This window comes from Ischnura elegans, chromosome 5 (assembly GCF_921293095.1).
Source record: "Ischnura elegans chromosome 5, ioIscEleg1.1, whole genome shotgun sequence".
Lineage (NCBI taxonomy): Eukaryota > Metazoa > Arthropoda > Insecta > Odonata > Coenagrionidae > Ischnura > Ischnura elegans.
In genome coordinates, this window is record NC_060250.1 from 34,596,152 (window position 1) to 34,620,933 (window position 24,782).

Genomic DNA, 24,782 nt, shown 5'->3' on the forward strand with positions numbered 1-24,782 from the left:
TTGCCTCACAGACTAAGAATTCAAGATAAGCCTGAATGGAATGATTTTTTGGGATACTACTTTGTTCTTGGGAGCAGTTGATATCTCCGCATGTGTAATGACCGTCCACTCACCCCTGGTCTCGTTGTCGCCGTACGTGACGGATCTCTTTCCTCGGCTCCTGGAGCGCCGCCGTCGGTCAACATCAGCAGCAACGCTCCCCGCTCGGCTCCTCCGACCTCCAGTGTCTCCATTGAGCACCGAGTTGCGGCCCAGCAGGGGTGAGCCCCCGTGGCACAGGTAGAACGTCTCCACGTCCGCGAATTCGTTGCGCAACTGCGAGAAACTGCGGACCTGCGAAGGAATAGCAAATATTTTGTTAGCAAATGAGACGGTATCTGGTGCAACTTAGAGGAATGTATCATTTATGTTGAACCAACTGGAAGAAAAAGCTTTGTAAACTCCCACATGTGATGATGATGACTCCCAGTATGATTTGTTACATGACCATGGTTTCGCCAAACAGCAGAAATCATCATGTGAGCCGTATGCTGACCATTTTCCTTAAATACCAAAACCAAGGAAAGGGAGTCGGAAAAATAGAAAAGGTAATGTCTACAGGCTGAGTGCAATATTTCAAATCCTGCCGCGTGAACGGCGGTGAATTAAGGGAAGATGGAGTTAGTAATCGGATTGTAATCCCCTAATCATCACGTGAAAGTTGAAAAATATTTTTTTCTTGTTGGTTCAACATGAATTAAATTTTCCCAAGAGTTTCGACAAGAAATATCTTATTTCATTCATAAGTTTGAAAAGTATTTTTTCTCGTCGGTTAAATATGAATTATAGATTCCACAAAGTTATGCCAAACAGTATGTTATTTAATGTAGTGAAATCACTGTCTTATTTTCACACTTTTATTTCGACCGGCCTAGGTTTCTGCACATACTGCTATTTTATTTATTATGTATCTTATTTACTTCATAATTTTGAAACTTTTTTTTGTGTTCGTCCAACATTTTATTTATAATGGGATCGATATCCTGGGCGGATTCCGCGGTAATACTCTCTTGATGCCGAGCTCGTAAGTCAGAGACTTTAACGCCCTTCACCTCAAGACAGGGGAGGAAGGCAAGGGAAAATGAAGAAGGGGCCGCGCCGCTGTGACTAAGAATACTCGACGACGCCTCCAAGGGAGGGATAGGGTAGTAAGGGAGGGGGAACCTCACGCCGTCAGAAGGATGGTGCTAGCTCGCTTTAGAAAACATAGATTCGCTCTGTAATAATGACAGAGGCAACGGAGTAATTTTCCACATTATTAAGCTTATTTTCACGAGTTTTTTATAATTATTATCACTGTTTATTTAATTTTTTTACTACTATCTACTTATTTATTATTTTATAATTATTATCATTACTTATTATAGCTATCACTTGAAAAAATAAAATAGCTCTGTAATAATGAGAGAGGCAATGGAGTAATTTTCCATATTATTAAGCTTATTTTCACGAGTTTTTTCTTAATCATTTACTCGAATATTATACCTACGTTGAAAAGTTATGAGGTAGCATTTGAAGACAAATTTTGGGCATGAGGAAGGGGAATAAAAGAAATGAAATCGAAAACCACAGCTTTTGTTGCTAGTATGGAGTTAACATAGGGAGTAAAGAGTAAGAATGCCCGCGATTCAATGAATTATTTTCTGATTTATTGGCAAAGCTAGCAGAGAATAGATTATCGAGTCAATAAACTACAATAGAAAATTATTATCATTGGTCATTAAATATTTGTGAAATTCACAAATTTATGTAATGTCATATATATATTTAATTGAATGTAACTCAATGGCAGCAAGAAGCTATAAGGAAATAAACACTACAATAACAGGAGGAGCAGGATACATTATACAACAAGTAAGCCCTTTTATTTTTGTCTTGTATTTTCTGATCTTTCTGTCTCCTCGTTGTGATTGATTATTAATACGAATTTCTAGGATAAGATAAATAAATAAGACTCCAATGTCATATATCACTTTACCGATAGATAACTGTAAGTATAAAGACAATTTGATAGATAGAGTAGTCTGTAGATAATTTAATCTATGGAGTAATTTTAACTCTTTGAAGAAGTGATATAATAAAGGAGATACAGAAATAGGAATATATGTATACCTAGATTTTAAAAATACAAATCATTTCCGGAAGACGACGACAGGCTTTTAACATTTCGTCAGGCGCAGAGTTTAGGCGCAATGTGCCTGACAGGCAAAGATGTGAAAACACATTATTAACTCTTAGCATGGCTCAGTGGTACACCTTTAAAGTTTAAAGCACCATTATTAGTGTAGAAAAACACTCAAATGATGTCTTATTTGCTGTGTAAATATACCCCATTATATACCGTCATACGGCCCAGGACCGATCCAGCAAGGTGCGATTGAACGTGCTCGGTAGGCTATTAAGTATCATTATATGTAATCTATTTTAGCATATGAATTCTATATGGCCAGTATCTTTTCATTTTATATCTTATTTATCTAATAATGCTTTTATTTTGACTTACTGTGCCATTATTTTTCTCAAATATACTGAATAATCCACCACTGATCTGTCGGCATAAATGCGAATAGCAAAATGCTGCATAGAGAGCGTAAAAATCAAAAAGCTTCTCTAAGCACCAAGGGTGTATGCCGCTTAGTGGCACGGAGAAATGAAAAAAAAACTCGCGCTGTGCCCGTGTCAGAGCCATTGCGACCGACGGAAGGTAAAGTAAAATGTACTCACCTCGTTACCGGATAGCGTATACATCTGCTTTGCGCCGGACATTTTGAGCACTTGTCCCAGATCCTCAAGAACCTCCTCAAATGGCTGTGTTGTCCTCAAATTGAGCAGTACGCGGCACTGAGGAGGAGAAAAAACATTTAGAGTTTCATCACGGCTGGGCGAGAAATTGATATTCCAAATAAGTATTATATTATCAGTTGTCTAATCAAGTAAGTAATGTTAATCAATGATAGTCATTAGGAATACCAGACAAGTAAATTGCAATGGCAACACTTTAGTCGGTACTTTGATGATATATTTTAAGATGCCGTGGACCATACCATAAATGCAGTATGAATTTTATGCCCTTTCTCTTAAATGCAATGAATAATGCAGTGGTATAGCTAGGAATATGCTTTAGGGGGATGGAGGGGATGGTAGGGGACCCCCCCTCCCCAGGCAACGGGATTTCCGGGAAAAGTTTTGTAAATTGACATGCCTGGGAATAAATTTACATCATTTTGGCACTTAAAATTTAACTTTAAAGCAGATTCTGTTACTGTGCGTCAAAACTTCATGAAATTTTTTAAATAATTTTTTCATTTGTCTGAGGCTTTGGGGGGGTGTGTGGGATCTATCCTCTCACCCTCTCCCCATAGTTACGCCACTGAGTTAATGTATTTCTCATAGTGACAAACTTTACTTGTATATACAAGACAAGATTTTCATGGATTATAATGAAAAACTATACCTATCGAGTGTAAAAATAATTTTGTAAAAAAACTTGTAAATCCAGCTATATAGATATAGGAAGGAAGGGTGTGAATTTTTATCTTTGCTGAATATAAATTTTCAAGAACAATTCACTCAAAGTTTAAGGGATTGAAAAAATTTAATCAAGTATAAATACTGGGTATTTTTTATTTTTGCAGATAAGAGCAAAATCCTCTGTGAATCAAAAGAAAGTATTCATCAATGTCTTTGTATGAGCCGTTTGTTGCGGATTATTTCGCTCTATTTTTCTGGATAATCTCCTGAATAAACCTTGAAGTTCATAAAGAAATTTAATATTTCGCAAGCATAGAAAATTTAGTGAGAAATTATTTTTTCCTCGTCTTCAATTATAATTTTCGCCATTGGAACTTCATTGGTTCGGGAAATTCCCCCTTTCCCCGGTTAAATTCAGTAATATTAAAGTACAGGAGTGTTTTTTTTGTCCTCGGAGTTCTCGAAAATATTCTTGGAGACGAGAAAATATAATCAATAAACCTTTTACGTTTATTTCTGTGACGCAGGTCCACTGCGGCGACTGCTTTGAGAGTAATTTAAAAAAGGGCGTGTTTGTTGACGTTAGCGTTATCTTGTAAAAATAAGTGTGGTATAGCTTAAAATCGTTCTTATTATACATTCGTGCGCGCGAATGCGTAAAAACTTGTTTTAATTTGTCTTTAAAAGTTGTTAGAACGTAGGTTTCCTCGGCGTTGGTCTGATCTCTGCATTTCTTCAGGGTTTTCTTCCGCGTCAGCTTGTTTGTAGAAAATAGTTTCGCTGGCTATCCTGCCAGCGTCTTCAGGTCGAAGGTGTCGGCTGTTGGTTTCTGCCGCGCTTATATAGATCAGAGATCAGAGTGTAAAAATTCTTCGTCGCCGAATAGCGAAAAAGACGGGTTTCTTTCTCTGACAGTGGCGGCTCAGTAAGCGGTATCTCCATCCCATGTGCCACAGTGTGGCACTTGTGGAACTGTGACATCTGCACCTTGGTCGCTGAAACTCATCCTAAAGTCCGCTCTGAGAAGATGAAATCAAGGACGTTGTGAATATCGGGAGGCGCTGTTTCCGAGTTTTTAACGTGGTCAAAGTTCCGCCATCTTGGTTAGACTATTTTTGGACTTAAATCTCCGACTTATGTTTGAAGCAGGGGCGCAGCGAAGAATTAAGCCTAGGGGTTTTTTTTTTCAAACGATGAATTAATTTCACTATATTAATTGTTGGACAAAATATTATCCGTATGCAATAAAACTAACGATTCAGCGTCCAAAGAATTGTCTTACTTTATGTTGAAACTAACCCTAGATATGTATAAACTGAACTGAGTGTTATTGAATTAGTGTGGAAGGCCCTCGTTTCGATATAAATGTGAAAACCTTACTCGTAATTACGGTGGTAACGATTTCCTATGTTTCATATTCTCTCTCAGTCTTTGCTAAGACATAATCTTTTTTTAGCTTTTTTATATGCACACCCCAGTCATAAAGCACCGCGATTTCTTTTGAATTTTCCAACTAAAAAAAAATTTTTTTTGTTCTCCGAACGGGTCATAAACATAAGTTGAAAGCCCGCATTTCGAAAACGCCATCGCTATTCACTTTTTTATTTATGGTGAAAATATGGCGTTAGCCACACCTCAAAACGGATCAAGTCTATCTAGGCCATTGCTATGGGATGGCGTGATAGTAATTTTTGGTAAAAGGGAAGGAAAACATGGGAGAAAATGGTTTGAAATTGCTAGGGTGTCAAAAGTTCATGCACGCAATTTAATGCTGTAGTACGGGCCCCTCCAGCAGTTTCCATTTCAAAAATAACCACAGCTTCCCCTTAGCTTATCGTTCGAGGGGGTAGTACTGAATGCAGATTCTTCGATAGTTATTTGAAATATCATATTTTCTCATTTTGTCACCATGTAAATAAGGATTGCACATTTTCGTTACAATGCAGAGGCTGCGTCGTCGATCATAGTATTTTTTGCCTTAAAACAGATTTTTTGCGTTTATGATATCGGTGGTGCTCGCCCAACACAATGAAACAGCGTCAAGTATTCCTTGCTTTGAGAATGAAGCTGTGGTAAATTATTATGAGAAGTGTTACCTCAGAAGCTGATGTTGAAACTTCAATGAATTATAGGTTTTTACTGTATATATATATTTTCTTACGTATATTTCTGTTAGCCATCGTAGTCTAATTGTTAGTATGAACGGCTATAAGAAATGGTTTACGCCAAAACAGGAATCAAAAGATTTTTAAGTAAACACACTCTCAAAGGAAGAAATGACAGCTATCCAGATTATTTTTCTTTAAATAAGCCGTTTTAAATCAAGTATTGTGTAAGGAAAATATTTTGGAATAAACAAAAAAGGATTTTCATTTGGGAAAAAAGCCTAATCACATGGAATTCTTTTTAGCATGCAAACACTCCCTACAGTAGAGACTAATGACGAAGACATTTTTCTGCTACATATTTCTCTCTATGTTTTATTCTTCCTTTCATATTTTTACTGTGTAGGTTGGATAAATATTGTGCCGAATAAAATTCTACTCGTATAAACGGGTACAATCTCTCCCATTGATATTGAAAATCACGTGTTCCTCGGTGGATTGAAAAAGAATATACCGCATTAAATTTTCAGATAGAATCGAAAAAATTTGAAAAAAAAATCCTTCATTAGGAATCGAATGCGAATGACATGAATTTTTTTAACGTATTCAAGCGCTGATTCACAAATTGGCAAAGTGCGCATCCTTTTTTCCGCTGCGAGCTTCTTCCATAGCTGTGTATATTTTACACGCTTTTTCTTGCTTCGCCTGTTTCATCGATAAAATCTTGTAATTGATTTTTAACCAACTTCCCACTGTAGGATCGGCTTGAAATTTTGCATACTTTCTGGCTTCTGATGATAATATTATATTAAATGATCACAAATTTGATTTTTTTTCAATTTTGGTCCAGCAAATTAACTATATTTCCAAATGGAAAAATATTTTTAAATTTTGTTAATATTTGGCGTTTGTTGTCAAGTTTTTGACAGAAATATTTTTTAGCAGCTATGGTATAATTGATTACATGATTCACCACTAATAGAATAGAAAATAAAATACAGGATTAAAAAAAATTATTTTCCTAAAAAGTATTTAATGTACTAAAAAGTAAAAAATAAGTATTTCAATGCTCGGAGGATAAAGGGTCGGTACCAGGCTCACCTATCAGGCTCTTCTGTACTAACACCTAATACCCCTAATCAATACCCAAAATTGTTTTTCCGAGTGATGAAAAACTGACTTTTTTTTACATTTTTTGTGCATTTCATACTGTTTTGGAAAAAGCGTTTTTTCAAATTTTCTTTTGTTTATTTACATTAAGGCGTAGGTCGTTTAAGAGTTGCGCCACGTGGAATTTATCATATTCTACTGGATTCACTCTCCTTCCTGATAATGGGAAATCACATGTTCTGACTCGAATTGGTAAAGAACACCCCCTTTTTTTTGGATCGATGACGTGATTCCATTCATGAAATACGCATGCATGCAAGCGCATGTGTACCGCTATTCCAACCGCACTGAGAAGGTATTACGCTCGCGGGGAAGTTTCACTAGGACACGGAATAGGAGTTTAGGCTGTGTGTGCATCGTGTGAAGCAATTTTTCTCCAGTTTTCTGTCAAAACGTGATATGAAACGATGGCAAGAAGAGGTAATTATCCATGCGCCGCAATACTAGCGACCCTATTGACACGCAAACGCAGTATGCAGTCTTTGGGATAGAAGCGAGCAGCAGTTTCGACGGCAGTAGAAACGTCGGAGAGAGCAAGAACGTTTATAATTGATGGGGTTCACCTTGGGAGGCCGTCACCTTGAGCCATTGAGCGGCAATATCGGTCATTTGGCGATTTGCCACGTCACTCATTTCCATAACGTCCGCCCCTGTTTCCTGCCCCCGGGGGAGGCTTCAAAGCATGACCTCCAGTTTTTCCGTATTCCCGATTCATGCCCTTAGCTTAATCCACGCATTCACTACTGCAGAATTGAGCCTCTTTTAGGGTGTACCTTAAATGCCTTCTCATTTCTTTTTGCTGTACTTTATGCATTAGTAAAGTTGACACAAGTATAATTCTCGGTTTTATGGATCTACGGGATAGCAATATACTCAAACAAATCTTTTGTCCTGCTCCTGATTTTCTCCTACTCTTCCACTGCTCCTGAATGTTATGAATTGATAAAGGTTCTAACTAGTCTTCTGGTTTTTGCAGAAGTGAGCCATTTTTAGGATGTATCTTAACCACGCCTGAATTCATTTTTGCTATCCTTTATGAATTAGTAAAGGTGAGGCAACACTTATTCCTAGTTTTATAGATCAACGGGATAGCTATTCACTGCAGAATTCTTTGATTCGCTTTTTCAGAATTGAGCCTCTTATAGAATAAAACTTAACCATTCCTGAATTTCTTTTTGCTATATTTTATGAAATAAGTAAGAGTAAGACAGCTCTTATTCTGAATTTTATGGATCCATGGGATAGCTTTAATAGCACAATACTTTGATTTACCTTTGCAGAACTGAATCATTTTAGGATATATTTCAACTGCTCTTGCATTTCTTCCCGTCTTCAACTGCTCCTGAATGTTATGGGTTGATAAAGGTTACAATCTATTGTTATGGTTTTTATGGAACCCAGAGACGAGTTAACCATTTGCTAACAAGAATTTTCGGTCCACTTCTTCAGAACTAAGCAATTTTTAGAATACATATTTAAACTGAACCTGAATTTTTCTAGCATATTTTATGAATTTATAAAGGTAACGAAAGTCATCATGTGATATTTACGAAACCACGAGATAACTACTTACGTAAATTTATGATTCAATTCTGCAGCGTTAAGCGATCTTCAGCATGTACTTGACCTACTCCGAAATCAATTCTTTATCATGCGTACTCTCAATAACCAATCAACATATAGGGTGGTATCAAGTATTGTCTGACCGTAGTTTTGATCTCTTTTTGAGGTATTTTTATCGATTCATCTTCCTCTTTACCCGAATTTTCCTCTTACTACCCCTATAATGGTCTGAATTTCAACATGCTGGACGAAAAAAACAAATTTAGGATGCATTTTATTTAATAGTATTTAATTTCGAAATTTTCTAATTCCTGTGGGTGCTACATACTTGTCCTCCGCAGTTCCATACGAGCTGTCGGTAGCGATTATTTTCTCCATTCTCGTTCCTTAAAAACCTTTAATTCCACTCTATGGTAATAAGGAAAAAGATTGTCTCAGCTGCATTAATGGGCTGTTATCAGGTGACCTTCAGCAGGTGGATAGGATTTCCATAATTCTGTAAGGTCTCAAAGCGACTTTATTCCGAGAAGCCCAAGTTTTTCCTTGCCGTCTCAATACGTGCTGGAATTTACTGGAATGAGCACTATCTCTGTGAGTAAAATTTTCTGATTTAGAAAAATTGTCCTTATCTAAGGCAAATTTTAATTTTTCTCTCTGACGTTATAGCCAATGCCATTTTTACCATAATTTTTTCCCTGTTTATCTTTTTTAAAAGGTACCCTTAGTACTATCGTTATCGAGTGCACATACAGACACGATAGCGGTGAACTGAGAATTGCATCGATAGTAATTATAATACATGCATAAAAATTTCCCATGCCATCTCTGAAATAGTTAAAACCCACTATTTTCCGTTCCATCAAAACCTAATCTTAAAATTCCAATCAAGAATGTGTTTATATGGAATTATAAATTAAGAGTCCTCCTCGATTATAGTCCTTATTGACCAAATCGATCGATAATTGTTTGCAGAAATAGTTTTTAACGAGCTGTTTAACCTCAGTGTCAAAACTTTATGCCTTTCCTTGACTTATCGCAAACAATGTATCTTTCCTCACCACATGCAAGCTGCCTGTCTCTATCTATGGATCTTTTACGAGGTTGGGTGCAGTTGTATAAAAAAAATAACGATCATTTACGAGCAATATCTCAATGAGCCAGCTTTGCCGTAGATTAAATGCCATGATTTCTAGTCCTCTGTAATGGTCCCTTGCACATTACGTGCTCTATGATAGTCACTCTATGTTTATCTACTCAAGGTTTTCCCTTGCGTTAACATTGGAGCTATGCTTATACTGTTAAACCGGTGGAAATATTCTCAAATCAATGAGCTTGTTTCAATTCAGTGAATACCGCGTGATTTTTAAATTTGGAGAATCCGTTTTTGAATCTTAAAATAGTGAATTGGCACTATATTGCTTACAGTGCAAATTCTAGTCACGAATCGTCAGAGGACATTTTCATACCTTCTTGCAAAACACGGCTAATTCCATGCCCATCATTAATTGTCACCATTACTCTGAACGGAATGTGACGAACGATTTGAATTACATATGTTTCAAAATGTTTTTTTTTTAATGAAATGTTGTCTAAGCCGAGGTATTGTTTAATTTCACTTGGTATATTGTAGTTTTCAACCGTTATTTTTTATGATTTGAATTACAACTCAAACGATATTGTTTTGAAAATGAAAAACGGTTAAGAAATATTGGGAGCTTATACTGTTGGAATTCTATGTAGCAGAATCTTTCCAGTTTGATTTGATTCAGTTCAAAAATTTCAAAGAACACTATCCTTCTGATTAAATTATTTTGTTTTCTTTTGAATTTTGTGCTCCATTTCTTTTCCGAAATAGGGAAAATTCTATGGTTATTATTTATTTTATGTTTTGCCGTAACCCTGAATGAGGTATGACGTATGTATGTGGAGAATCCGTATTGCATCAAGAAAGCTTTTGAAAGAGAGAGAGATTTTAATTTATTTTTAATTTCAAAATTCTATATAATTTTCGTAGTGCGTGTAATTCGTTTGAATAAAAAAATAAACAAATACTTGCTATTATGAATTTTGATTTTCTCCTGTATTCCTGTATTTCACAGGTATTATTTTTTCGTTTTCCAAAAAAATGTTTTCAATAAAATCCCTCGCCGGACTAAATCAATGTTACCTCTGCAGTGATATTTTTCGAATCTTTGTCTATTATACAGAGAATGCGGAGAAGTTGTCAATTAGATTGCACCTGCCAGTGGGGGCATTTTCCGGGAATTCCATTCCCCTTTCTCCTCGAAGAACATTCCTTGCGTGATCACTTTGCATAGTCCTTCGCGCTACTAAGATTGCCGAGGACACAGCTCCTATGGCGGTTCCGCTCATGATCCACACGAGTGAAGAGTTTGTTTGTACGTGTTTTAAGTTACAATAACACAACCGATGCCGATTTGAAGGTTGAGTTCATTCAGCATTAGTTTGCTTTCTATTTTGACAAAAATAGGTATGACTACGAGATTAAACAATGGTACAAATAGGCAATGCAACAATAAAAAATAACTATAATCTAATTCTCAATCGCCTCGTTTGACTAGTTTTTACATTAGCTTCGGCTTTTTCACTCCTTTTCTTTTTCGAGAATCCAAATAAAAACGATGCCAACTAAGTGGATTGAGACATGATTTAGCATAAATTCAAATCTCCTCAAATGTTGGCTGATGCATCACTGTCTTTTAATTAACATTGAATTTTGCAGTTTGAATAGTAATTAAATGATCCAAACCACTGAAATTAGGTAAAAACGATTTTAGAAAAAAACAATTTTTTGCTCCTGTCGCGCTAACCATGGAAAAAGCCTTATTAATGCGAAATAAATTTACTGGTGATAATTTAATTTCTATATCATTTTTTTAGTGCGAGTAATGCGATAGAATAAGAAAGTAAATAACTACTTGCTTTTTTTGGAACATCGTTTGCTCGAGCTCATATAGATGAGAGTAAACAATCGTACATTATTTTCCCAGTCCTACGATACATTTCCCTAATTTCTTTCTGGTAACCCGAATTTCGTATTTTTCGTTTCATGATTGATAAAAACTGAATATTTTATCAAATTATAAGAGTACTCGTGATAATTGGATATATTTCTTCCATTGGTGAAGAGCTTGCGTGCCAATTTCGACAACGAAAGAAAAATAAACCTTTTTTACCTCTGCGTCTTAGCGGTCGATTTATATTCCAGGCAGGGAAGGTAAAGTGGCTCTAAATCAAATTCTGAATCGCCTCGGTCGATATGTTTTCATTTTAGCCTCGACTTTAATCGCCCTTTACTTTCTCGAGGACCAAAATTTAAACGATGCTAAGTACATTCTCACATGATTTTACGTTTCTTCAAATTTTCTAAACTGTTGGCTGATGCATAAGTATCTTTTCGATCAAATGTAAATAGGCAATGCATTATTTAATTTTTCGTCAACGAATGATTAATTTAGCTATAACATTTATAATTATTTTATCTCCTCCCGAGGTCACACTAAATAGCAATTACTGATTTATGTTTAGCTGATTCGCTATAAAATCAGAACCGAATCATCACCAAAATATTACTCAAAAAGGTAGAGATAGTGATTTCTGCTTTTTTAAAAATAAGCTGGAAGAGCGATGAATTTTATTTTAACAAATTGAAAGTGATTGAATCGTAATTTTTATGAACGTAATTGAAATAAGCCGATCTTCTTCTGTTTCCTTTCCTGACAGTCGTATCATACGAGAATGGACTTTGTTTACTGAAAACTTTTCAATCTATCGATCTGAACGATCCTGTCTTTCACCATCCGCAGCTTATTTTTTTAATGAATATCCCCGTCTTTCTCTTATCCTTACAGCTTTTCATATCCATTTATTTTTATGTCTTAGTTGACACAACATTTTCTGCTGAAATAATGCCTTCACATGTCTTGGCTATACTCTACCAACTTGAATAAATTTGGTTTAAGCCGAAGCCTGCCGAAATATTATCTTCCACTGAAGGTACGTTAAATACTCAACCAACAAACACAATGAATTATCAGATATTGCAGAAAAATGGATCCAGGGGTCAGATGGACGTAGATCTCAATGGGCGTTCGTTCCTCTTATTGAGCGAAGCGGTCACAGCCGTTGATGTCCCTGGCGTTGCTACGTACTCTAACTGGGATTGAGCCTGCATATTGTCTTGTTTCTCTGTAATTCTCAGTTCTGCCGTTCGGAGGATATTGCATAAATGCATGATTTCATTCATTATATCTATCCAAAGTACACAGCAACTTGTCCATCATAGTATTATGCACTAAATTACCATGATACATCGTACCACTCTCCATTCTTCTATTCTTACATATTTTTATCTTCTTACGAGAAAACGTCTTATTAATAGACCCACACATTTAACAGCAGTCCATTATTTTGCGTGCCATACTGTTCCAAATTGGATTCACTATGCTGTACCGAAGTCAACGATAATATACTCCTCGTCGAGCGATCATCACCAAGAGTCACAAGAGATCACTTATTCCATCATGAGAGTGCCCGGAGCCAGATTAACCCTGGTTTATGAAACGTTGGATTATAGGACCAGCATGCACTTGCTAGGAGTCATCAATGCTGTCGATGATGCGGGGGATTTCCTGTAATGCAAACTAGGATTGATCCCAGATGTGGCCATGCTTCACAACTGTCTATTTGTCTCCAATGCTTCCCAGCATAAATAAAATGTGCATCATGTATTCGGTTAACAAAATGTTATACACTTTATTCAATAATGTATTAGTCCAGACTATCCTAATGTCGAGCATCACTAAGGTTTTTGGCAGTGGAGGTGCCATGTTCTTATCTAATCTATTCTTCCGTTATTTCCTTCATTTTATGCTGAATCTGGTGAAAAAGACACATAGTTTTCACATGATAATAAGCTGTCATCCTCAAGCCTATGGAAGGATTTCATCAACCAAACTAACTTGAACTAAATAGATGGCATTAGGGCTCACATCAAATTTCGATAGTGCCATTACTAGGTCATAGGCTTAGCCTACTAGCTTATTGAAAACCGAAACAGTTTCGCAATTTATCACACATCATGAGTAATAACACAATAATCTTGGGTCACATGGAGCTGTTACTTACAAACCACTTACAAAACGTATTCAAAGAATTATTCTGGACTAAATTGAGGGTAATGATTTATTATTTTATTATATAACGAGGCCAAAATCAATGGCAATTAACGATTTACGTTTAGCCGATTCACTCTAAAATTTAAGGGAACACCATTACAACTCCAAAAGTCTCTTTCCCGATGAATCGTCCAATGAAGAGCTGACAATCATCACAACTTATCGCATGCATTATGTAGCATGAGGCTAGAGAGGACTGAGACCACAGAAAGAGTGAAATCGAACTTCACCACTCACCTGCACGGAATGGTCGCTGTCGTTGATGATGCGTATGATCCGGCCCGAGCTGGGCTTCAGCCCGGACGTGGTCATGTTGGCGCCGAGCGGTGCCGGCGGTTGGTTGACGGCCGAGTTGAGCGCTGGGGCCACCAAAGGCGGCGGTGGCGGAGACACGGAACCTCCCCTCCGCTGCGCACCGCTTCTCCAACCGCCCGGGTAAGTGCCGTACTTGGTGGCCGCTGTCCGACGGTCGTCAGCAACGTTGCTCGTGCTCGAGGTGCCGTACCACACGCCGCTCTTCTTGCCGTAACTGGCGTGCTGCACGGGAGGGCGAGAAATAAACTAGATTCAGTCGGTTTCTTTCCCACTCCCAAATCTCCAAAAAAAAAAAAGAAAAGGAGGGATCAGAGAGGGGTTTCAGGGGTTGGAATTGGACTCAAGGTGGGAGGGTTGGTCTAGATCGACTGGCGAGGAAGAAAGGGAAGGTCTCCCAACTGCGAGAGCCACGGCACCTTCAAACAGGATATGTCGACTGGCGAGGAGGGTCCCTACGCGAGCTGGTATCTTCCCTAAGAATGGGATGAGGATCACCTAGAGTTGCTGGGACTTTAAGGGAGGAGGGGCACTGGATCGACGTCGGGTAATTCACCAGGTGATCGGGGATGGCTCGCTTAAGAGGTGGGGAGTCCTCGTGTGAGAAGCTATAGATTGGGGGAGGGTTGAATAGGGATCCTACGTAGGGTGGGGATGGGGTTTTGATCCTTTCACGCGCATGCGCTCTCGTTTCGTGGGAGGCGTTCGTGTTGTTGTGTGTGGTTGTATCGGAGGTGGGAGGGGCGATTCCGGCCGACCCGACGTCGGAACGGCAAGGTCGTCGCTGCTGGGCCCTTTATCACATCCCGGGATCGCACCGGCCAATTGACCCGGCTGCGCAGTACACATGAATAAGTAGGGTGGAGGAGGACAGGGCTGAACTTGATGACAAATTGAAAAAATTCGACAGTCTCTGCGGGGGTGCGGGGGTGAGAAAATTGATCACTTTCAAGCGAAAAAACGATGCATGTACGATTGGGTATGAGTTACGTGCATAAATTTTAAGGTGCCAAGTACTTACTTGGAAGTAAAACAAAAAGGTTGGGGAGTAATTTAAATTAGACAAGGTTAAAAAAATACTTATTTAAATGTTTGAAGTGACGGAAAATGAAAAAAAAACATCGGCAGTCTTAGCAGGGGTGAGGAATAGATCGTTTTTAGGAGAAAATACGAAGAATGTGCGATTTAATACGATTCTCAATAAAAATGTTTAGGGTCCGACGTAAGTGAATGCATGAAAAAAATAGGGTGGAGGACACCGTGTGATTTTTAGACGTTGATGGCAAATTTAAAAATTCGGCAGTCTCAGCGGGGGTACTGAAATTGTTCACTTCTAAGCAATAATATGGTAACCACAGCATAGAGGAAGGTTTTATATGGTGAGGAATGCGTTAATTAATGAATTAATTAGTTGAAAAGGGGGTAGGACAGGGTTAAAATGCCGGTGACAAATCAAAATATTTTCACACTAGTCTTCATGACAATTTTTAAAAATCAGCCAAATCCTAAATAGAAGCAAGTAAATACCTACCTCCCTTTTAGTCAATAAAGGGTTGAGATTGAATAAGAGGCGAAACAAGAGCTTTACAGTTTTGTGTGTTACTTTGCTGTAGATGTTATCTCTAAGAAAGAATATTGATGGATAGACAAAGTTTAACAAAGGATAACGTAATGCGGATAAACTAAGGGGAAAATGTTACTCCAGCTCCTGTTTTCTCTAAAACTTACCGTTTTCACAGCCATTATTCGTTACCTTGTTAATGTAAATCTATGGAGTAGGGTTTCCGAACGAAAATCATAAGCCATAATTGATCACTTAAGACGCCTCGAATTTTAAAAATATTAGCCAGCGATAACAGTAAAAGAATTTATGGCGTGTTTGATCTACGAACCATTAGTTTCCATCGAATTAATGAATAGGAACCAAATAATGGGGCTCTAATAGAATGGGAAATTTGTTTTTTTTTCACAAACCTACCTTTGGAAAATATATATTAAAATTGATTTGTAGTGGAAGAGCTGTTTATTGATTAAAAAAGAAATAAATATGAACATTTTTGTGGTTCTTGATTGAGTAAAAGCGACGTGGAATGCCAAACATAATTATAATAATTTTCTGTGTAGGAACTCGAAAAAACCTTAGTTTATTTTCGCTATGGATGTTTAATTTCTAGTGTATTACGTTGCATAGGTGACATGAGCATGTGTATAAAAGTTACCAGCAATGTAAATATTCTCCGTATGAATTTGCTTCACTGCGACTATCTGGTTAAATTTGCACAATTTTTTTCGAATGATTACGGAATCACTTGCTCTATTTATTGATGATGGATGCAGAATTGAATTTAAGTGACTGCTCGACTTAATTCCAGAACTTTGTTATTCACGTTAGCAAAATTGTTTTCCAAAATTCCCTCCACCCTTTTATAGAATTCCAAATCGGTCGTCTCAGGCGATTGACGCCCCCGCTTTATCGCTATTTTTGACGCCTTCAGTGTCGAAGGGGCGGTAAAGCCGTTTCCATGCCATCAAATTTGGCCTCGGAAAATGTGGAGTCACCAGAGTCTAGCGGAATTCCTTTGTCCCTGATCTGTTTCCTCGGTCCCAGCGTCGCTGTCCCAAATGTGTTTTTGGCGAAAGGCCACACTACAAGTTAAAAAAATTTGGTCATCGTCATAACGCGATGTGTTGGCTCCTCAAGGATGTTCAGAGATGGATGACGATGAGTGGCCATTGGTGCAAAACAGTCGAATTCAGCAATAGAAAACAGCCATCTAGTCTTTTAGGAGTCGCGTCATCATCCATTCTTTGGAATATCAATTCAGACGGCACAGATTCAAGACTTGAACTAAATTGTTTATTACCTATTTTAGCTACGTTTTTAATAGCTCGATTGTAGTTTAGTTCCTGACTCAATTGTAGAGACTTAATGTGCCATTATCTTTTTCGTTGGTCGAGAGTCTTACAAAAGGATAATTACTCTGGTATTTGAGGTATTTTATGCAATTTTTTCACTTAAAAGCGAACCTTAGGAATACCTTTTTACCCCGAAGATGAGGCATGATTTTTACGTACGAATGTATCAGTAACTGTAATATCTTGGTAATTTAATTTATTGTTGAGTGCATGATATTGTAGTCTCTCAGGTAGCTTTAGTACTAATTTCAACCTTCAGTGCTAATTAATTCCGTCAGATATTAGAATTCTTCATGCAACTCGATGTTTCCTTCCATTATCAGCCAATCGTCATTTTAATATTTTCAGTGTTAATCTTCCTTGCAGTCTCTTAATTGGCTTTTTATTTTAAGGCCATTGAAAGAAAAATTATATTTTGATCCGAAAGGGATCAAAACTTTCATGCCATGCATTATGATTGGCACTATGAGGTGGAAATTATTAGGATTATTTAAATGAAATATTGCAATCGTTCCACTAAATTAATTTTAGGACGATGCGTTTCGTAGTTGCAACAACTTGAGAATGTTAATGTAGCAATGAAGTGCGTCGTGCTCAAACAAATTCAGTGGAAAGATTGTGATGCTTCACCTAACTAAAGCTTTCATGAATTCTTGAAATATTAAGTAAAGATATTTGAAAAGGTCTCTTTATTTGGAGATGAAGAGAGCTTTTTGTGTACCTTCAGAACACGTACTCCCGTAAGGAAGTTTTTTTGTGCACGTGGTAAAAGCAGAATAAGTCCCTTATTAACCTCAATATTTGGAAATATTTGATGTTACTCTCCCAGCTCAATGTCTTTTTAGATTAAGTGGCAACTATGGGCAGCCAATTGTTTTCTAGGGCAGCAAGCGTGATATTTAGCTATCCAAATATGAGCTTGTAGCGCGACCCAAAATATCTGCTTGTGAATCAGCAATCGATATCACACCCCGTGCTTAACCCCTGAGGTCCAAAAAATTCTGTCTCCAAAAAGAAATAGCCCAAGGACACGAGGGAAGTTTATTTTCTTTTGGAATGTAGCCTGAAATAAATCAGATCCATCTGATGGAAAAATGCTGAATTTATCGACCTACCTCTGGAGCGCAGTGGATAAAGATTTAAGAATTACTTTCAATTACTCAAAATTTAAGTGTAGTATTTAGGAAATTATAATAGCTACGTTATTCAATCGTCAAAATAACTAATGGATATCTTTCATATAGGCTATAGGAGACAGTATAAGTTCCATTTTTGAAGAAACATCGTCTTTTTTTCGAGGCAAGAAGATGGAGAATATAGAATTCTATCCAGATTTCATGATAATAGAACACTTTTTCAAAATATCGAATTGAAAAAAATTGTGTGATCTAAAAGTTAACGATCACTGAATTAAGTATTTTTTTATATCTCGTTCAATCTCAGGAGTTAAACGTAAAATGTATGCAGCGTTCAAAATATGTTCGGCCTGAAACTAGAGATTTGCGGGCATTGGATGTGTTAACCGTGATAAATGGACGCTTAGCATTGAAGTTTTCCACTTCCAAGAACACTGATGGAAAAATAAAGGACTTTTAAAATTCTCAACACAATTAGTGATAACCCTTAATACCTGGTCAACGCTCGGTCCTTTACTTTCGTGTTCCAGGTAATAAAATTGAATAGGTATTTTGCATTCGAAAATGAACACCTAGCTGTAAAATGCTAAATCCGCCATTAACGCAATAAAAATGAGCCTTAAGAAATCAGTTAACATTGGTGAATAGGGTTAATAACCTTTCTCAGGATAAAATGGTGTGTAAGAGTGTTATCGCCGTGCTGTTATTTTAAAAGATGATTATAACTCTTTATCCCATCAATACCGTAGCCATTGAACCCAAATTTCCATTCAATTGAAAATCACTTATTATATCACCTACCTTACATCAACAAAATTTATGGTATTTTCTCTCATATGTATCTTTTCATAGGTTGATATTTGGTCTGGTCTGGCTTTCATAATCGTATTTCCCTGTATAAACTCGAAGAGATAAGTATCAACTTATCTCTTAATATCTCTGATTATCTACCCTCTGGTTCGATTTAAGAACCACGTAACACTGCTACCCTTTGCCTAGACATGAATATTTAGGAAAGGACTGAATGTCTTACTTCAAACTAAATGACTGCTATATCTGCTTTCCACAAAGGCGTATTAGACGAGATTTTTTTTACTTATCAGTGATTGTTAATCAAGCATGTAGTGTTTGCGGAGCATTTTCAGTGTCTCCACGTTTCCCTGATATTTTCTGTGGAAATACTCGCAATGCTTCAGTGGGAACAGCATTAGTCCCTATGGTTTGCGCCAGCCAACGTATCAAAATCAACCATTTTCTAGAGAGTCGAGACCAAATTCGAGTTTTCCCAATTATGAAAAATTCAAAAGAAAATGGTAATATTTGGTGGAGCAACAAGATGACAAGAAAACTATGGGAATTTAATTAATCAAACTATTCTATCAAGCAGATGGTAATATAGTACTTTTGGTGCATCCTTTTAATCGAAATATGAACTTGCAGCTTCATAATTGTTTGAAATTGTGATAAATTATCATAAGGTCCATTTTTCTACCTGATTCTTCGAAACAGTAAATGAGAATTATGGCCCTGATGTATAAAAAATAGATGATGACTCCCTGGCTCCTTGATTAAACCCGATGATGGTTGGATTGGATAGATTAGAGTGGAGAATATGACACAGGTTTCAGATTGCACACATTTAGGGTAAGGGGCCAGTTCCTTTACCTGGGCTCATTTGTCTCTCTAGGATTATGATTTTTAGGATGTCTGAAGGACTCACCGTGGATTTGAACCCGGTACCCTTCGATCAGTAGCCATTTTCTACCCGTAGAGCCATCACACCCTCTTTAGATAGTGGAAAGAAAAGAGATTCGCGTTTACTCATGCCCAAAACAGCAATAAATATATTATTAGAATTCGGTATATGAAAAAGAAAGATAAAAATAGGACGAAATAAGAAATCTTCCCCATCCAGGCAATTTCTTAAACGTCAAAGAAAACGCAAAAGTTGCTGTCCCTTCTTTTTTATTACTTCTAACCATGTATTGTTGAGGGAGACTCCTCGGAGTGAAAAATGACGTGGGTATACGTGGTGTTTCAAAATGAATAGCGGTATTTTAACGCTTTCCAATATGTATTACGCTAAACCTACAGCAATGAATCATGCATCAAATGAAAGATAAAGTCATACAGTTACACATAAAATATAACTAATAATCCCGCCCCACCCTCCCCGCCTTCCCCTGGCTGGTCAGATACCTATCCTCACAGGAAAAACCCTCGTCCCAAATCAAGGCTGCCCCTTTCCCCCTTCCCCCACCCCCTCTCCCTATTTCAGTCCGTGTTTAACCCTCACCCCCGCTCTTTCAACCAGTCCTTTTCCATTCCGATAGCTGTCCTCACAGCCACTTGTGTACTTTGTGTATAAATGTATGATGGATGCAAGATCAGTCACCTGACGATGTAACCAAGTTACGAAACCCGGGTCGTGCCCATAATTAAATAACAGTGAACCTTACAAAGTTTTATTTCCTTACTCCTTACACATAAAAGCCTTAAATTGTTGAATGCGTTAATATTAACAGATATTTTTTCTATAAACCTGTCTTAAATATCTTTCCTCCGTGTAATGATTTTAAGAAATTTTTAAAATACGAAATACATGATCCCCTAATAGTTTTCTGTGGAATTATTTTATAGGTAATATTGATAAGTTACGCTTTCCGTTTTATTTCCAGTTCTGAGCAGATAGCTGAACGTTTTCTAAGTTATGATTAATTTTTGAAGGGGCTGAATATATTTTACGAGTATATAATAAATGAGTAAATCTCAGCATACAGAATTCAAATATGCTTTTAAATTTTCACATTTTTACACAACCTATCATAGTGATCCTACCTCAAATGAATGAAAAAATGATTAATGCTGAAATTCAAAATTTAAGACAAAAAGTTATGTAATAATATTTTTAACATAAAAATAATCGTAAAACACAATTTTGTCACATTACCATTGATATTTTTTGAGTTATTAGATAGCCAATGCTGCACTTAAAGTCAAATCCCGTTACTTTAGTGAGAATGGCGCTGCGGTCGTGTCAAATGTGTAGATGGAAAAAGTATGGGCTTAAAAATTTCAATGATGCGCATTCTGTGAGAATTTTTTTCCTTTTAACGTTTGTCTTCAATGCTGGGAAAAATTTTTTTAAACATGAGAGATTAGTATTTATTTTGAGTCACTTTCTCGTTAACCTATCTTCTGAGGATAAAGCTTCACATACATGAAATTTCACCAATTGTTTTAATCCGTCGTTCAATACGTAACACAATAAGCGCACTTGCCAACTTCTTTTTTATCTCTTGATTAGTTGATCATAAAAGTTAATTCAATGTTTTTGTCGCTAAATGAAAGACTACTCTTCGTTGTGACATTCATTGGAGATATCACTATATTTTAGGACTTCGTCACCCCTTTATCTGCTGTAATCCATCTTTCCCTCTTATCGGCTTTTGATCTTTTAACTTCTCATTCGGCGCCTACCTTGGGCTATTTTCAGCCTAAAAAGAGTGCTTTTAGAATGTGCCCGAAATTTCATTCTTAAAGCTCCGAAAGCGGTTTTGAAGCTATCTGAAACCTTAGGCCAAACATAAAAAATAATAATTTTCCCCTTGAAGGCTAAATTGAGGGTTGGGCTCATTCTCACCGAGATTCATAAAAAAAAGATTCCCAACGTAGATAGTCTCAACAGGCTAACTCACTGTAATCGCGAATGATGGCCAAGCACTCCGCTTAATGATAGGGTTTTTTCATACTCTGTATCATCAGTGGCAGTATCGCATCAGTTTAAGCAGTCAAGATGGCTTTCAGTACCTCAGTTTCGGTAATTTATGGTACTTCAAAGAATTTATTCGCTAATCAGTATGATTGGGAAATGACCGTAAAACATTTTCACGTCTCAATGAAATCAAGAAATACATTCTATATTTCTAAGCGTTTTTTTTATCTGCATACGGAGATGGTATGAATTTTGGCCTTTGAAATCAGTGAATTTTTTGATGGATGAAATAAATTTTCACTCGAATCTAATTTGCATTATTTTATGGTAGGAAAATGTTGAAGTTGTGTTCATTAGGGCAAGGATGGTAATTGAAATGAAGTAGAATTTAAAAATAATAACTCTTCTGTAGCGTCCTTCCGTAAACCCAAATTAGGCAGAAAAATCAGGTATAATTGAACGCCCCAGGCCCCAGAATTAAAACATCACCAGTGGAATTACTGGCTTTATCTTCGAACAGTTTAAGTGGACATGTCACACTGTCATGCCCAGTCATGTTTTCTGCGAACTATTATTTGTTTTAAAATAGTATTATCGTTTTTATATATCTTTTCTAAATAAGGTAGATTCTTTTCAACACATGCCTGTTTATCAGATTTGAAAATTTTATCTCAGTAATTTTCATTTGTGTTTTTTTTTATATTTTAGATTCAAGTAACTGTTTATTAAAGTCTGCACTTTAAACCTTGAAATGACATGGTTACGTTAATTTAAACCAGCAATTCGACGCGAAAAGATACAATACAAAGACCGGTCAAGAGTTTCCCCATAATGTCGACCCACACAATGAGGTTTGATTTATGACTTCGCTATTTACTTTTATACGCTTCAAACATGACGAAATTCTGTAGGTGTATTTATTCATCGCATAACCCTTTTAACCAACGCCATGCATTTACAACCAATCCATCGAACACTATCAGTTGGAACGCCTAACACGATGTTTCTTAAAGCACTATGTATTACAGCTTTTAGTATTGATTCTACGAGGATAATGCTCACGCAATTTTTTTACTTAATAATTTATCAAAACCGTTGCCTATTTTCTCCAATCGTTGCATATTATCGTTGAGTACTTAACTGCACGCAGTGGAGTAAATAAGTAGTAGTGTTTCGTCTTAGGCCCGAAATAAACTCCTTAGTATACGGCAATATTAACTTGGATGAATTTCTAAGTACACCTAGTATTTTTGTTTCAATCAGGATCAAAATGAAATATATTCACTACGTATTAATTGCCGTCCCTGGTCTTGGGCGATTATTTTGGTAAGGGTTGATGAAAGTTTCTTTCGGTGTTTTAAATTACGGAAGTTAGCTGAAAACATTAGCACGATTGCTGGATAGCATACAAGTGTATTGTATTCTCACATCCTGTGTAATTACGTGTCGCAGAACTGAGCCGCAAGAAGTGGTTATGGATTTCGATTAGTGGTGTTCTGAATACAGCACCTTTCAGATACGGCATTTAATGCGGCTACACCTTTTCGCAATTTGGTATTGTTGACTTTAGAGTCGCTCTTATGATTAATTATTCTTTGACGGTACTTTGCGGGGACGTTCAAGTTTAAGTGGCACTTTCATGAATTGATGAGTAATGGCACTTGATATATGTACTTAGTAATTTGGGGAGAAATGAGTCACGATGATTCGTTTTAACCCAAGATAAATGGTGTCAACGCACGACATGGATATTAAAAAGTAAGGTGACTACGTAAGGCGTGGAAGTATTGAAGGAGGAATAATGGCAATGGGGCATTTAAATTCAAATTCCTTGAAACAATTCTTTTCCCATTAGCATGAATTTTTATTTCGTCCCTCATCTAATTTTTATTATCATCATATTTGCTGGCTACCCCTTAATAATCAAGCAGGCCTATCATTAAAGAGAGAATTTTCAGACAAAAATATCCTATTGATCACAAATAGTATATACCTATTAATATTTGTGGAATGCTTTCTTTGCCTGAGCTATTCGACGTCTTAGTATAACCTCCATATTTCAGGATGTTGGCATGATTTTATATTAGTAATAGTAATATATAATAACAATAATGCCATCAAACTGTAGTTTTGGACGAATTAAAACTAAAAAGTTTTTCAAATCAAGGTTGAATATGTAAAAAAACTGCTATATTTTGACTGATGTAAAGCGATTTTTTGCGTTTCATATATTTTTATTTGTTTCCATACCACCGTAAACAGCATTATATTGATCATTTACATCGGGGTTCCGTTAAAAGCTAACAATAGACGCCGACAGAATCTAACAGTAATATTTAAAGAGCATAAAAGTTATCGCCCATGTAAATATCCATATGAATGTATACTGCTAAATTTCACCTCAAGTTATAACAGTCAATGCATTGCAGCGTTTTACCTGTACAGTATTTATTTGAAATGATGTTCAGTTTATAGTCGTACAAATCTACAATTTGATGGACATATTATTATCGTTCTATTTGAGATGAATAGAAACTTTTCGACCTGAAAATTCTCTCTTAAATTTGGGCCACACAACTTTGCGGGCATACTTTTCTACTAATGGGTATTTAAAAAAAAATGCTTTCTCCCTCTCTCATTTAGAACCTGTCTTTTACTTTCTCAACCGAATACCAAATAAAATAGCCTGAGAAAAGAATGGTTTAGATATTTCTGGCTTTAAATTTAACTGTATTTAATGTTTATAATATTCATTACTATTTATTACTATAATATTAATAATATTTATTTCTGAACTGGGTTCCCAACATCCTGCTTCCACCCCCTGCTCCCTAACAATATTGATTTTTCTATGGAATTTTAAATGACCCAACATGACCATCTGATTTTTAAGTTTTATCGTCATCCTCATTCTTAATACTAGCGTTAATGATGGATGACATCAAAAGGTATTGAATTTGGGACACTAAGTTTTAATATTCATGTCTGCTCTAGCTGGCGAAATCTTATTTATTCAACTATTTATTTTAAAAGTTCACGACAGAAACCGGATGCACAAGTATAGGTAGGAATTGTTGGCCAATAGTTAAGTAACGGAATGTAATAGTATACCATTAAGTGCATAAAAGTTAGCATCCATTTTATGACGAGAAAGATT

At 36.6% G+C, this 24,782-nt stretch overlaps 1 protein-coding gene across 1 annotated transcript in view; it reads right to left on the minus strand.

Annotated features, from left to right (window-relative positions):
• Positions 1 to 24,782, minus strand: part of LOC124158695 (echinoderm microtubule-associated protein-like CG42247) — a 162,789-nt gene that overhangs the window by 49,166 nt on the left and 88,841 nt on the right. The window contains exons 2-4 of the mRNA XM_046533929.1: positions 13,784 to 14,083; positions 2,764 to 2,880; positions 114 to 333 (exon numbers count right to left, since the gene is read on the minus strand). Of these exons, the coding sequence (XP_046389885.1) occupies positions 114 to 333; positions 2,764 to 2,880; positions 13,784 to 14,083 (637 nt within the window). The remainder of the gene's footprint in view (positions 1 to 113; positions 334 to 2,763; positions 2,881 to 13,783; positions 14,084 to 24,782) is intronic.